Source organism: Adiantum capillus-veneris, chromosome 14 (assembly GCF_014529385.1).
Source record: "Adiantum capillus-veneris isolate H3 chromosome 14, ASM1452938v2, whole genome shotgun sequence".
Lineage (NCBI taxonomy): Eukaryota > Viridiplantae > Streptophyta > Polypodiopsida > Polypodiales > Pteridaceae > Adiantum > Adiantum capillus-veneris.
This window is the reverse complement of record NC_140944.1, coordinates 117750502-117767199: the sequence shown is the minus strand read 5'-3', so window position 1 is coordinate 117767199 and position 16698 is coordinate 117750502. Positions and strand designations below refer to the sequence as shown.

The 16698-nt window shown below is 44.0% G+C and overlaps 1 protein-coding gene across 3 annotated transcripts in view; it reads left to right on the top strand.

The window, feature by feature from the left end:
• Positions 1–2060: 2060 nt before the first annotated feature.
• LOC147443011 (uncharacterized) overlaps positions 2061–16698 on the top strand; it is a 115132-nt gene continuing 100494 nt past the window's right edge. The window contains exon 1 of one of the 3 annotated variants that reach the window (XM_086528963.1): positions 2061–2223. In XM_086528963.1, coding sequence (XP_086385089.1) covers positions 2160–2223 — 64 coding nt within the window. In that variant the 5' untranslated portion in view covers positions 2061–2159. The remainder of the gene's footprint in view (positions 2224–16698) is intronic. The other 2 variants (XM_086528964.1, XM_086528966.1) reach the window with 2 other exon arrangements.

Below are 16698 nucleotides of genomic sequence, written 5' to 3'. Positions count from 1 at the left end.
ATAGACCTGAGTTTGAACACGCATGAGGTTTTTGTTGCTTGTGCGCTAGTGTCAAAAGTGTGTGTGTGTGTGCGCGCGCATGTGCATCTCTCTCTCTCTCTCTCTCTCTCTCTCTCTCTCTCCATTAACATGTTGAATGTGTTCTCTTAGGTCTCCCCAATCTCAGAAAAATAAAAATTCTTTCAAAACCTATTAAGTGTGTAAGTGAAGGGTGAGTTTAGGAAATGAAAGATAGATGAAAGTGGAAAGTCAAAAAACATATGGAGGTGGAAAGTAAAAAGACCTTTTGTGTCCATATAAAGAGGTGTTTTTCTTCTCCTTTATTTTTCTTTTATCGTTTTCTTCTCTTCAAAGTATCCCCCCCCTCTCTCTCTATGTTGTATCAGTCTTTCTCAGCTAATACTGTTGCAAATCTATGCGCTTTGTCAGTGCCCGTTGCTACGTGCTATAGACTAGAGCATCATTTTTATTGTTTATAAGGGAATCTTTGAATTATGAATACCTTTTATTGTTTTTAAGCCATTAGGAATACCTGTTATTTTTTTTAAAGCCAGTAGGTGGTGTAGATTAGGTCTCCCCAGTCTCAATCTCGGAAAAAGAAAAAAACACAAGAATCTGAAACTAATCCTAAGAGAGAGAGAGAGAGAGAGAGAGAGAGAGAGAGAGAGAGAGAGAGAGAGAGAGGCCGTGTCTTGGCTCCAAGCAGACGACTATGAAGCACAATTAACAGTGTTTGCAAGGCCGTGTCTTGGCCGCGGAAGGTCAATATAAGACATCATAAAAAATAAAAGTAATTTCTCATGAGGCCTTGCGGCACCTGCACGCACGCATACACACACAAACTTGGTAGGCACAAAATTTAGTTTGTCCCGGTCTCTGCATGGTGATGAATTTTGAGGAATTGCTATGGAAGAGGTTTTATAGGTATGCAGCGTCTGGTTAAGCCAGAGGAGTCAGTTTGATGGCCGAAGTAAGGAATGTGAAGGAATGCCTGTGGATGGACAATTTGTTACAAGTTGTCTCCAGATTCTTAGATTCTCAAGGAATCTTTCAATTCCAAAAGTAAACAAACTCTCGGTGTCTCCATCAAACCCTCTGCGCGGCCGCTCATCATCGCTGCGAATTGGTCACCTTAGCTGCTGCCCTGTTCTACTCTCCTCTCATTGCTATCAATGCAATCTTCCTCCCCCACCATCGCTTCTCTGACACAGAAAACGAGCAGATGCCTTGAATGCCCTCGTGTGCAGGCCCCCACCTCGGTTCACTTTTATGGTGCACCAGCACGCAACAAACCTGCGGCTCCCCATCAACCCACACTCACAAAGCTCGGAGGAAAACGATTCCTCAGTGCAGGCGGGGAAAAAGATCTCTCTCTCTCTCTCTCTCTCTCTGTGGCCGGTCTGACTCTCTCTCTCTCTCTCTCTCTCTCACATGTCAACTAGCTGCTGGCCGCCTGCTCCTACACTGTCGCCACCCATTCCCCCCTCGCCTCGCTGCTCATTGCATCGCCATCAGTGTTATGCACAGGCCTGCACCCCCCCCCACCCCCACCATTGCATGGTTCAACACAGTGCACACACAATACAACGCTTGCCTCCACTACAACACAAGAAAAAAATCTGTGTCTAGCTTCGCACATGGCATCCTCTCTCTTCCTATCTTTCTCTCTCTCCTCCACTTGTCGTCCCCCGCTGTGTAGTACGCAAAATATGAGAGAGAGAGAGAGAGAGAGAGAGAGAGAGAGAGCCTCACCTTTTGCCTACCAGTCCCCTCTTCCACTCACTTTTACAAAATGGGATCTTTCCAGATACCCCTTAAAACACCTTAAAACCAAAATTGGCCGGGCCTACTCTCGCAATCCCCAATGGTGCCTAGGGTGCAAGGAATGCGATGAGACATTCTGAGTTGTACAGTGCAAGTTGTGTGAGAGAAGGAGTCGTTGAGTTGGTGGGAGAAGCAATCGCTTGGTTGGTGGGAATCTTTTGAGTTAGGAGTACCTTTTATATTTTTTGAAGCCATTAGGAGAACCTTTTATTATATCCCTACCAAATTGACACTTAATTTATTACAGCAAAAAATGTTGCCATCGTGAACTCCTCTCTCTCTCTCGACGAGCGCACACATTCAGGAGAGGAGTACATGTTGGTGCGAACCTCGTCATGGAGGAGGTAGTAGTGGGGCTTTTGGCAGCAGTGGGTTCCATCGTCTTCTATGGCTCATACGGTATCCGCTCCATTTTTTAACGGGTTTTCAGTACTGTGTACTGGACAGGATTGCAGGATTTGTTTGTTGCTCCTGTCTCTTCGAAATTGTATTTTGTCTGCACTCACTGGAGTATGCTCTGCAGTCTAAAGATTTAATGTCCTGCTATGATTATAAAATTCAAGAACAACACGGTTAGCATGGTACAAATTCTGTGACTCTATGTTGCACCGTGTCAAACACAAGCAGTGCTGCTTTTACATGCACCTCAATCTTAGTACGAGTGTGTGTATGTGTAAGGCTGTGGTGGGTGTTTGTGTGGGTAGTGAGACATAAGCAAATTCAGCCTCTGCGGAAAGGAGAGGCCGCCTTTGTCAAGAGTGGCAATAATTTTTGTCTTATCTGTGGAGTTCTATGCCTTCTTGGTTGGAGAATTTGATAATGCTCTTATGAAACATAATAATTTGCATTGACATTCACGTATGTGGGTTAGTCAACGTTTTGCCTTGAATAATTTGGCTGCTTCTCTTAATTGTCTTGGACATTCATACCATCTATGGTCACTACCGCAAGTTGTACATAATCCATCCTTCTTGGATGTCGAAGAAGCATTTGACGAAGAGCCTTGTTGAGTATTGAAACGGCAATCTTGAGAAAAATAATGTTCTTTACCACGATCAAGTGGAGCATTTGAAGGAGATCTGCTTTGAGATTCTCGTGAGAGTAGAAGGTTGAAGTTGAATACGGCACCGTTGCATGTTGCTTGAATTGAGATAGTTGCTTTTGACTTTGGCTATAGCGTTCTCTGCGATTGCGCTGTGAAAAATGAGCGTTGTTTGAACATCGTTCACCACGGAGAAAGCTCCCTGTAGGGTACCGATTATCACCAAGACGTTTCACATAGGCAATTGCAGTATCTAAGGTGGTAGGGTTCTACTTGTGCACATCGTCCTTCAGGATTGGTTTAAGCCTGGCTATGAAACTGTGTAGTTTATCAGAGGAGCTGAGATTCTCTATCTACAGAGTTAGTTTCTGAAACTCTGTGATGTACGCAACCAAGAAACCAGTCTGGTTAGGCGGCGAAGAGAGGACCGCACATGAAAATCCGCATTGACAGGTTCGAACGCCTTGCAAAAGCATGCCGGAATTTATCCCAAGAAGATGTGTTTACCATTAGCAACCCGTCGTTGCTACCAAAGAAATGCTCTGTCCTTGAGCAGAGAACTAGCAAGTGTAACTTTTTTGCTCTATACTAAATCCATGTTGGACAAGTAGACCTCCATTTTGAACAACCATTGGTCTCAGCGTGCACTTGTCGCGGCGACCATTATAAGGCTCAAGCAGTTTAATATCCAATTTTTTCTTTTAAGTAGCATTAAATTTTTATAAAGTAATTGAAGTTTATGAATGTCTACCTTATCAGTTGGATTTGGTTCTTTGTGTTCGTCAATTGAAGCTTTGGAAGAAGGTGTTGAAGCAGCATGTGTAATCCGAGAAGTAGTAAGATGGCTTCAAGAAGAGGTTTGCGTTTGCATTTGCTCCAGTTGAGTGTTGATTGATGCGAGGCTTATGGATCAATAACAGTCAAGATACCACCGTGACCACTTTGTGTTCTTGGGAGATCAAAAATGAAATCCATTGCAATACTTTTCCGGGGGCGGGTAGGTATGGGTAAAGGGTGTAACAATCCCTGTGCTTTATGCCTGTCAAACTTGACCTTCTGGCATACTAAGCAACTGCGCACAAACTCTTCCACATCCTTTTTGAGTCTCGGCCAAAAGAAGTATCTCTCTACCCCTTTCATGGTGGTAGCAATGCCGCGATGACCCGTAAAAGGTGGACAGTGGCATTCAATCATAACCTTTTCCCTCAACGGCTGTGTAACACAGAACATGGTTTTTCTCATCAAGTAGCCATCCTGAATGGAATATCCCGCTACTGTCTCCCCATCCCGTATCTGTGTGAAAACGTCTACAAAATCTGTATCTGTGGCATACTAGTCGACCATATCCTCGAAGCTTCTATGATGTATTGCGGAAATAGCCAGAACCAACGGCTTCCGAGACAAAGCATCTGCCACCACATTCTTCTGTCCTTGCACATGGACAATTTGAAAGTGAAACTGTGACAAGATGTTCGCCCACCACATCTGCTTTTCCGATAGTTGCTTTTGTGAAAAGAAGTAGCGCAAACTCTGATGGTCTGTAAAGACAGTAAAATCCGCCCTGAGTAGGTAATGCCGCCACTGAGTAAGAGCATGGATAACTGCCAAAAGCTCTTTCTCATAAATCTATGCTGTCATCTTCGGCCTTGAGAACAATCGGCTCTCGTAAGCAATGACATGGCCTTCTTGCATTAAGACCGCACCCAGACTACGACCATAAGCATCACAATATACTTCAAATGACTTTTGCAAGTCCGGCAAAGTCAAAACTAGTCCCGTAGTCAATTTCTCTTTCAATGTCTGAAAGGCAGTCACCTTTGTGGGTCCTTACGAGAAAGGGACTCCTTTCTGTGTTAAGATATGCAAAGGGGAAGCAACCTCTGCAAACTTTCGAATGAACCGCCTGTAGTACAAACACAGTCCCAAGAAGCTTCTAACTTCATGGACATTCTTCAAATCGGGCCAATCTCGGATAGTCTCTATCTTGGCCGGATCCATTTGCACTCCTGCTGCTGCTGAGACAATGTGTTCCAAAAAGTGTATCTCTGGTAGGAAAAATTCACTTTTCTTTGCATTAATCACTAACTTGTGATCTCGTAATGCCTGAAAGACCTGAAGCAGATGATCTCTGTGTTCTGCCTCATTCTTGGAGAAAACAATGATATCAGAAAGAAAGTGCCAACAAATAGCCTGTACTCTCGAAAAGTCCTGTCCAACATCCGGTTAAATGTCGCAGGAGCATTGGTTAAGCCAAAAGGCATCACCAAAAACTCAAATAACCCAAAAGTCGATCGAAAAGCTATCTTGTAGATGTCTCCCGACGCGATTTTGATCTAATGATATCCAGTCTTCAGATCAATCCTGCTAAAGCACGAGGATCCCTGTATTCTGTCGAGTATATCATCGATCCTAGGAATCGGAAATCTGTTCTTGATGGTGATTTTGTTGAGAGCTCTATAATCGATGCACATTCTCCAAGATCCGTCTTTCTTCAAAACCAACAACACTGGAGAGCAATACAGTGAAGTACTAGGTTGGACAAGACACTTTTCCAAGAGGTCTTTCACTTGGTTAATAATCTCTTCATTCTGTGCTCGGCTCACACGGTAAGGTGGCGGGTTCGGTGGTGTGCTTCCAGGTATCAGATCAGTGGTATGATCTTCAGGATGAGCAGGTGGTAACTTGCCTGGTAGGCCCTCTGAGAAGCAACCGGCGTGAGAGTGGAGAAAATCTTGGCGTTATTTATCAAGTTTAGACATATTTGTCCTATCCTTATCGCTCAATTCTTTCATAAAGATCGAATAAACAAACAGACTGGATTTCATTAATTTAGAAATGACCGAAGCCGATACAATAGGGACAGACTTGCCCTTCAGTTTAATATCAAGTACAATGGTTCTGCCCTTCTCTGTAGTCAATGTCGCTTTCCTCGCCCGATAATCGACCACGGCGTTGTTCTTGTGGTACCAGGGAATCCCTAAGAGAACATCACAACCTTCCAAATGCATTATGAAAAAGTCCTCATGCCCCAAATACCCCTGACAATGCAACCGAAGTTTGCCAATGACAGGTGTAATGGCTACGTCCCTACCGGGTGCCGCTAGAACTACCTCTGCAAGTGGTCCCATCCGATCGGCAGTGATCTCGAGTCGTGCCGCCAATTCCGGTGAAATGAAGTTGGCCTTGGCTCCTCCATCAAAGAAGATCAGGGCCTCTTGGTCTTTCACTTTGCCCCAAGCTCGGCAAAGTTCTGTACTCTCTGTTAAGTATGGAGCCTGATTTACCCCTTGTAATTTTTTGTGGTAAAAACCGCACATTTGTAAGGCCCCCATTATGAGGAGAAGCCATCGTGCGTGAAGGAAAATCACTCGCCGGAAACCAAAATTTTCACGGTCAAAATTCGGGGCCGGAATATTCCTTTTCGTCGGAATATTATGGCAGGACGGCGGTCGGAAAGTGGTTGAAAAACGATAGGTCGGTTGGCCGGTTGGCCAGTGGTCAGTGGTCGAAAGTCAATGGCCGGTGGCCGAATTCAAAAGCGGACTTGTCTTCTCAAGGGCGGTCACACATGGGCGGATTGGAGGGTCCGATTTGGACTTCACTACACAAGGGCGGCTACACATGGTTGCCTCTCATGAGAGAGGGCAGTCCTTTTGGCCTATAAAAGGAGGCCATTTCTACACACATTTTATAGTGTGAAGTTGATGCAACAAGGTGAGTGTGAGGTGGTGAGAGTGAAGCAAGGTGGGAGCTCTATTAAGGGTATAATCCCTTTGTAAACTACTTCTTCTTTTGAAGTACTAAAGCCATTGAGTGGCTGCTTTCCCGTGAACGTAGCCCACATTGGGTGAACCACGTATATCGTGTGTACTCTCTCTCACTCTCTACTCTATAATCTTGTGTGTGTGAAATCTATCTCTTTCCATTAAGTAATCTACTTAAATATCTATTTAGCTACGTCATATTTCCTAACAACTGGTATTAGAGCAAGGTTTGCTCGTAGCTAAATTATCTCACGGAAAGGATTCCTTGAATTGAGTGGGAGTTATGGCGGAGGAAGGGAAGCTCAAGATTGAGAAGTTCAACGGCAAAAACTACCAACATTGGAAGATGCAGATTGAAAAATCTTTATCAGAAGGACCTCTATTTGCCACTAGGTGGTCTTGCGAAGAAGCCCGCAACAATGGCAGATGAAGCATTGATTGTCCTTGATCGAAAGGCACTGGGAACAATCCGGTTAAGCTTGGCGTCAACAGTGGCCTTCAATGTTTCGGAGATGAAGACCACGGAGGACTTGATGAAGTCACTTGACGACTTCTACGAGAAACCATCGGCATCCAATAAGGTATTTCTTATGAAACGCTTGTTCAATCTAAAGATGGCAGAGAATGGTTTAGTTGCAGAACACCTAAATGACTTTAACATAAATATAAGTCAACTTCGATCGGTGAAAATCAATTTCGATGACCAAGTGCGAGCTCTTTTTATACTATCATCTCTACCGGATAGTTGGGACAGCCTTGTGATGGCTGTAAGTAATTCTATTTCTGGCACAAATACTCTTACTTAAGTTTGATGATGTTGTGGGTGTTCTCCTAAGCAAGGAAATACGAAGGAGAAGCACAGGAGAATCATCAAGTGCTGCACTATCAGTGGAAACAAGAGGAAGGCCTAAGGAGAGGTTCAAAAACCAAAAGGGTCGTGATCGTTCAAGGCGGAGCAAGTCACGCATAAAGTCAGTTCTTGAATGTTGGAACTGCGGCAAGAAGGGCCACGTCAAGAAGGATTGCTGGTCCAAGAAGAAGAAGGAGACCGAGTCTCAAGACAACAAGCAACATCGGAGGCCAATGTGGCAGGTAAAGTAGAGCAAGATGCTCTAATTCTCTCATTAGACAATTTGTCTAGTTCTTGGATAGTAGATTCCGGGGCTTCATTCCATGCGACACCACACAAGCAACATTTCCAAAATTACACCAAAGGTAATTTTGGGTATGTATACTTGGGAGATGATGAAGCTCGTGAGATCGTCGGCAAAGGTACAATTTCTGTCAAAACTGCTAACGGAAATGCATGGAAGCTTAAAGATGTTAGGCATGTTCCTTCTCTTCGAAAAAATTTGATCTCTACAGGACAATTGGACAATGAAGGTCACAACATTGCATTCGGAAACAAACGGTGGAAGATCTCAAAGGGATTTTTGGTGGTTGCCAAGGGAGAAAAGGTTGGTACACTTTACTTGTATACTGTAAGCACGCAACCTTCAGCTTGTGCAGCAACTACAAAAGTTGATAGTGCGGTGTGGCACTACCGGCTTGGGCATATGAGTGCTAAAGGAATGCAAATCCTTCAAACAAAAAAGCTTCTGCCAGGTCTGAAAGAAGTGGACTTAGAGTTCTGTGAAGATTGTGTTTATAGTAAACAAAAGAGGGTGGGTAAAATTTCAAAAATCAGGAAATGAAAGAAAAAATAAAAAACTTGAGTTGATTCATTCTGATGTTTGGGGTCTTGCAAGTACACCATCACTTGGTGGCTCATTGTACTATGTAACATTCATAGACGATGCGACTAGAAAAACATGGGTTTATGTCATGAAGAATAAGTCCGATGTGTTTTCCATATTTCAAAGGTGAGTCTTTGTGGAGAATGAAACAGGTACCAAAGTTAAATGCCTCAGATCCGACAATGGAGGCGAATATTGCAGCCAAGCTTTTGTGCTAGCAATGGCATTTGGAGACAATGGACAACCCCAAGGACACCTCAACAAAATGGGATTTCGGAAAGGATGAACAGGACAATCATGGAGCGAGCACGAAGCATGCGGCTACATGCAGGCCTACCGCTTGAGCTTTGGGCGGAAGCTGTAAGTACGTCTGTGTACTTAATCAATCGGTCACCCTCAACGACATTGGATGGGGGAGTTCTAGAAGAGGCATGGATAGGTAAACCGGTGAATTATGCATTTCTCAAAGTGTTTGGGTGTGAGGCTTTCATGCACATAGATAGAAGCCTACGATCAAAGCTAGATGCAAAGTCCAAAAAGTGTTTCTTCATTGGCTATGGAGAAGGTGACTTTGGGTATCACCTATGGAATCCTGAAGGTGGTAAAATCTTAAGGAGTAGGGATGTAATTTTTAACGAACAAAATATGTACAAAGATTACTTGGAAAGAAAAGAAACAAAAGAAACAGGTGATGAGTACACGGAGCTTGAGGACGGTGAAGACTCAAGGACTGCAAACGTTGACAATGTGCAACAACGTCAACCAAATGAGGAGCCTCAACCTATTCCCCGAAGATCTACAAGAGCAACTAGACCTCCAGAAAGGTTTGTTCCTTCCTTCAACCATCTCTTGATCTCAGATTCTGGAGAGCCAAAGTCATACGAAGAAGCTATGCAACATGAATCCAAAGAAGAATGGATGAAAAGCATGCAAGTGGAGATGGACTCACTACATCACAACCAAACATGGGAGTTGGTTGAGTTGCCTAAAGGTAAGCGGGCACTTCAAAACAAATGGATGTACAAGCTGAAGGAAGAAGAAGGTGGGAAGAAAAGGTACAAGTTTAGGCTTGTGGTAAAAGGGTTTTCTCAAAAGAAAGGTATTGACTTCAATGAAATATTTTCTCCTGTTGTAAAAATGAACTCAATTAGGCTTGTTTTAAGCCTTGTGGCTGCTCATGATCTAAATCTTTAGCAAATGGATGTAAATACGGCATTCCTTCACGGTAACTTAGAGGAGGAAATTTACATGCTTCAACCAAAGGGGTATGAAGTAAAAGGTAAGGAGAAAATGGTTTGCAGACTAAAGAAAAGATTGTATAGTTTAAAGCAAGCATCAAGACAATGGTACTTGAAGTTCGATCGATGGATGTTAGATCATGGATTTAGAAGATGCAACTCAGATCATTGCGTTGTGAGCGGGATGAAAACACACAGAGCGCCTCTATAACGACCCGACACACACTCTTGGGAAGATACACACACACACTATGGGGCACCACTCTGCTTACACAACACACCTGGCCGAGACAGGGAACACACCTCTGGAGTGAGAGGAGAGAGACTATCCACTTGCCCACTCCACACAGACACACACACACACACACCCAAAAAAACTCAGCTCAAAAGAGGAGAATTTCTGATGTTTAGATACAAATGAGCTTGGGCCAACACCAATGGGGCAAACAGCTCACACAATATGGGTAAAAGATACCAGATACAATCACAAACTGGAGAAGAAACTTCGCTCATAGGAGGAACTTACACAGAAAAACAGCAGGAAAAGAGTGAGGAATTTGGCAAAATGGACAGTGCCATCGCGTCCGGAACGGCCCAAAACCCTAGTCTACAATGTCAAAGTGCTCAAATCCGACCTCGGATGAGCAGTTTACGGTCAAAACAGGCTCCGAAATGAGCAAAAACACACCTGCGGCTGTTCCTCCTCTCTTCTCCACGTTTTTTCTGGTCTTCTCTCAGTTTTTTCAGTTCCCACACTTAGCTTTATTAGTTGGGCACCCTTGGCCTTTTAGATGACCTCAAACGGACCCCGAACAGGCCAAGAACTAACCTCGCAGTGCATAGTTGTCACCTTTTTGCATCATTCGCACACCTGGCACTCAGCTTTTTTCCACTAATGCATCTCACCACCACGTGAAGTGGCCCCAAAAAGTGGTCCTAATGATGACCTTTCTGCATAACTCTCACAAGAAAACACCCACGTTGTGTTCGTCCTCATCCGCGTGCAAATATTGACCTCGTTCGCCCTCCTGACGCCACTAGATGCCATCTGACGCACCTGCTGACCTCACGTCGTCGGCCCGCGGATAGCTTCCTCGAGAAGTTTTACGCGCTATAAACTCCTCATTATTGTAGAAAAAACATACTGGTACTGGTGATAGTGAAAATCGATGAACTATGTACATGCTGCCTACCTGTACACATGTGGGTCCCACGTAACCACCTGGCTAAGGAAAATGGGCAATTCTTTATTTGATGCACCATGCATGTGTATGTACATATGCGCAATCCCTTGCTCCAAAAAACTCCTGACATAATTTGCCCACCCCCTAGCCTGCTAGATCATTCATGATCAGCAGCAGCAAAGAGAGATATGAGACTCGCCGCATCACAGGTCTCCTCATCCCTCACAGACATCACTCGCTCTTCAGAAAACTCATCTTGCTCCACCATCATCAACCTGGCATGATACAACTTAAGACGCAACCCATTTACCCTTGACTTATGTAGAACACCATCCAGGTTAGCCAGATGATATGTGCCATTTGGAAAACACTCTACCACCTTGAAAGGGCCTTCCCACTTAATTTGAAACTTCTTTTGGAAGGTGCTGTCCAGCTTACTGTTGTAGCGCAAAACCAAGTCATGTTTCTTGATACCCTTACTTTTGACCTTTTCATTTATCTTTGCCAAAGCCTTATCCTGCATCTGCCCATAATGCTCCAATGCGCTCATCCTATCCAACTGGACCTCTTGTAACTGCAAGAGCCTCTCTTTGAATGCATCACTAGGCGGCCCAAGCAACTTCTTTAACATCTTGACCGCAGGCAACTCTACCTCCACAGGCAATAGTGCTTCCTTTCCATACACCAAATGAAATGGAGTAAACCCTGTACCTGTCTTCACTGAAGTACGGTAAGCCCATAATGCACTAGGCAATTCCAAATCCCAATTCTTTCCTTGGTGCTCTGTCACTTTAGAAAGAATTTGTACCAACTCACCATTGAACCTTTCATTTAAGCCATTACACTGCGGGTAATAAGGAGTGGTATGCTGGTGCCTAATCTTCATCTTTGTGCATAAGAAGTCTAGCAGTTTAGCTCTAAATCCTGGCCCCTTATCTGAAAGTAGCTCTAATGGCACCCCAAACTTGCAACATATTTCATCATACACAAATTTTGCCACATCCTTTGCAGTGATCTGTTTTACTGCTATAGCCTCTGCCCATCTAGAAAGATAGTCCACTGCCGTCAAAATATAGCTTTTGCCCCTGCTTGTGATAGGTAACGGGCCTATTGCATCAATCCCCCACTTTTCAAACACATCAAACGTCATAATGGTTTTTCGTAGCTCTGGCTTCAACACTCTCTTCCCAAATGCTTGACACCTATTGCAAGACCTACACCAATGGTGAACATCCTTGTGCAAACTAGGCCATACATACCCCTCTTGCAAAATCTTATGCAAGGTGATCTTTAGAGCAAAATGGCCACCACATGCGCCTTCATGGTTCTCTTCCAACACTCTGTAAAGCTCCTCCCGCCAAGGTACACGCCTCAACACGAGATCAGCTCCTTTCATGTATAAGACATCGCCAATCAATTTGTACCTGTATGCTCTACGCACAAAGCCATACTTCTTAGACTTCTGAATCTCCTTTGGAATGATTCCTGTTAGCAAAAACTCCTCTTCTTGAGCCAAACTTTCCCGACCATGATAAAGAGGTAAATTGGTCCTTAACATGAATAGCTCCCCAATCATGCCTTGAGCTGCTTCATGTGCCTCTCCATTTAGAGCACGTTCAATGTGTTTGATGCTCCATGCTTCAAACTTTTTTAACAGGCCTTTAATTCTAAAGCACATTTCCTTCAATGAGGTGTTCTTGCTCTTCCACACACCCAGCACTTGCTTCACCACTAACAAGGCATCACCTTTTATGCTCAACCTTCGAACCCCATGCTTCAAACAAATGTGTAATCCGGCTTCCAATGTAGCATATTCAGCCTCATTGTTACTATGCGCATCCAATTTGAACCCTCTCTTGCATACTAGCTTCCCCTCTGGATCATAAAGTGCTATACCCCCTGAAGTTGCATCGTGGCTCTTTCTGTATGAACCATCAAAGAACAACACATGTGCATTGCTGATCTGTGGCACTTCTTCAACTACCTTTCTCACCACCTCTTCCTTAACAATAAGGGGATTCTCCTTGTAGGTCAACAAATCAGCTAGGGTAGCCCTTGTACTATCTTCCACTAGAAAAGAGAACTCAAACTCTTGCAGCTCAATTACCCATTTCTTCACCACATTTGACATGTTAATACCATTAATTAACTGTGGCAAAAAGGCATAACTCGTCAAGAAAACAAAAGGCCGTGGTAGCAAGTAATGACGAAATCGTCGACAAGCAAATATTACACTGGCCATCACTAGCTCTACTTCCGATAACTTTCTCTCCGCTACCAACTTCACTCGGCTTGCACAATACACTGGCCTCATATAATGGTTGCCCTTCCCCTTTTGCAATAGCATGGCTCCAATGGCATCATCCCCTACTGATGGATTTACATAAAAAACTTTCTCCCAATCAGGAGCCTGCATGGCTGACAACCCCCCTAACACCTCTTTTACCTCTTGAAACACTTCTTCACACTTGTCATCCCATTGCAATGGATCATGCCTTGCCACTTGCTGTAATGGATAAAGAAGCTGCGAAGACAATGGAATAAACCGTGCCATGTACTTCACTTTGTGTATAAAGGTTGCCAATTGCTTCGTACTCATAGGTGATGGAAGAAGAATAATAGACTTCACCTTATCTGGATCAGCCTCAATGCCATTTTCAATGCCATTTTCTGACACCATATGGCCCAATAACTTCACCCTTGGCTGTGCTAGATGACATTTCTTTGGATTTAGTTGTCCTCCACATTCATCATATCGAGCCAATACCATCTGTAGCTTCTCATGGTGATCAGCCCTACTGCTATAGACACAAAAGTCATCCATAAAAGCTTTAACACAACTACCAATGAATGGTTCCAACACCCAATTTGCTCTCTCTTGATAGAAGGAAGGTCCATTTGACAACCCAAATGGCAATACTGTGTAGCAATAGCAGCCCCATGGCGTAATAAAAGTTGTCTTTGTGCGGTTTTTAAGAGCAATCTTCAATTGAAAATAGCCTGAAAAACCATCACACACACTGTACCTCTCATAACCTGCCACTGAATCCAAGATCTGATCGATGAATGGAAGAGGATATGGGTTCTTCTTAGTGGCTGCATTTAAGGGTTTAAAATCTACACAAATCCTCCACTTCCCATCCTTCTTTGGACTGACTACTACTGGACTCACCCATTCTGTGGTTTCCACAGGGACTATGAACCCTGCCTTCAATAACTTGTCCACCTCTACCCGCAAGGCTTCCATTTGCTCTTGACCCATCCTTCTTGGCCTTTGCCGCACTGGCTTAGCACCTTCTTTCAGCTCTATATGCATCTCTTCACCCTTGAACCCTCTGATCTCTTCATATGAAGTAATGAACAAATCAGGAAAACTAGCCAGCATATGTAAAAATATATCCTTCTCCATAGCTGAGAGGTCTCCACTAATCATTTGCGTCATTAATTCCTGCTTCTTTGACAACTCAACCTTGGTTTGCATCAGCCCTTCAATCACTTCATAAGGCCCTTCACTTTCATCTTCAACCTCATTCGCAAATGCAACTAAACCAAACTCCTGGATTTCTTTGTCCATCAAAAGAAATGCAACATCAGCATCCTCATCACTGCTGGTAGTGCTATCACTGTCCTCATCTGTCACCGTGGAAGAGTCTTCATCACTAGACTCATCCTCATCTTCATAAAGCTCCTCTAATCGTTTCCTTGTGTCCATATTATAAAGCTTCTTGGTACCTGTCTTTCCATAGAGGCTAATCGTACCATGTCGCCAATCTTGAACAGCTCCCACTGCACGTAACCATGGTCTGCCCAGTATAATAGGATATGCTCCCAACCCTGCTGGCATCACATGAAAATCAACCACTGCCTTTGCATCATATGCCTCCACTTCTAAGCTCTTTACAACACCCAAGCATTTTACTTTTTGATGGTTTGCCAATCTGATCCGAAAACCTGACACCCCAGCCACTGTGAGACCCATCTTCTCAACGCATGAGTGTGTTATGACGCATATTTGGGCTCCGCCATCCACATAACCTTGTCCCAAATTTTTCCTTTTATGCCACACATCTACTATTGGACAAATGTCTGGTAGCTCATCCATTGCCAACACCTTTACTGAACCTCTCTCTGGCTCTTTCTCCATTGGGTTAACCATCCTCTTCCACTGTCGCTTTAGCTTAGGCACCATCTCTATAAGCTGCCCAAAAGTAACATCTGCCTTCCTGCTCGTCAGATCCTCCTTTAAGTCATAGCTTAATTGCCCATCCCCTAGTGGAAAATCTGAAACATGAAACTTTCGACGAGCTCTCCTTTTCCTCTTGGCCTTGACATCCTCGCCTTCATGGCTCTTTCCTTTCTTTTTACTAGGACCTGGGGCACTTCTTCCTTCCTTATCCTCTGTGGTCCTCTTCCCAATAGGCATCACTAATGTATCCTCTAGCTTTGATGCCTTCTCCAAGGTGACTACACTTAGCACTTTTGTCTTTCCCTTTTCCTCCTGGGTCAGTCTACTCGTTCCTTCGTCTCCCTTAATTTCGATGCCATAATCATTTGACCTAGTTAGCACCTGTCTTGGCAATGGATACATGTCTCCCCCCATCCTTGGTGGCTTATCACATTGCGGGCTGATGTGGCCCAACTCTCCGCAATTATAACATGTGGGCGTCTGCCTCCAAAACCTACCATTGCTTTGTCCAACACCATTCCTAGGCCTTTCTTCACCTCCTGGCTGATTTGCAAACCTCCCTCGACCTCGATTATTTCCCACTTGACCTAGCATGTTTAGGTTGAGATTCTTCATCAAATCTACCATTTGCCTCATGTCTTGCCTTAGGCCATCATCTTGCACTGCTGTAGTGACCACTGCTGGCATAACCTGAGTAGTAACAGGAACCACTGGTTCATGATGAACCCCTGACATACGACCTTGTAAAGAGTCCATAGGCTGAAATTCAGACCTCATGGGCAAAGACTCCACCCCTAACTGGCTCATTTTCCTCAGCTTCCACTCTTTGTTCCTTGCTACCTCTAGTGCATCTTCATATGTCCTAGGCTTCTTTAGCTCCACTCTCCAACGTATATTCTCCCAAAGACCAGCCAAGAACCTGTCCTTCTTCATCATGTCAGGCGGGGGTACCTGTGGTGCTAAAGCCTTGCACATTCGCTCCCATGCCAATGAAAACTTACGTATGTACGCATCTACTGGCTCACCTTCCTTATGCACCAAACCTCGTACTTCTTGCCACACTTTGTCAGGATCTTCTATCTTCACAAACTCCACTTCCAATCCATGCCTTAGATTGTCCCAACTCAATCTTATAGGTGGATCTGCTGCACGCAACTCCTCTTCAAATGCCTTGGACCAAACTCGTGCATCACTCTTCAAACAAATTTGGAGAAGGCGTAACATTTGCGTAGGGTCATGAATCTGGTTGCTAATGCAGGCAACCTCCATCTTTTCCAAAAATTCTTCCACATCTTCATCACTTCTTCCATGAAACTCCGGATAAGAGAAAGCCATGGCTACCCAAATTATGATGCTTTGTGAACCCTTTCGAACACATGTGCAAGAACCCAAAACTTTTCACTACCCAATCCCTAGAAACTTCAATGGAGCTCAGCTTTAGATAAGGACAAACACATGCACATCAAATGAGTTTTCGTAGTTGATCATTGGAATTACAACAGGCAAAGGACATTCCAGGATCTCTCTCAATCTTCTTGGCCCAAACATAAAGACTATGCGCTGCTGGAAAAAGATCTTCCTGGACACATGAACATTAATCTGAATTCTTTGAGTTAAATGAAAAGGAGTGAACTGAGGGCCATTTTGATCATCCATTAAAGCCAACCATGAAGCTCCCAAGAAGGCACACCTGACTCAACCTCTGATTTTGCCAAAATTTCAGT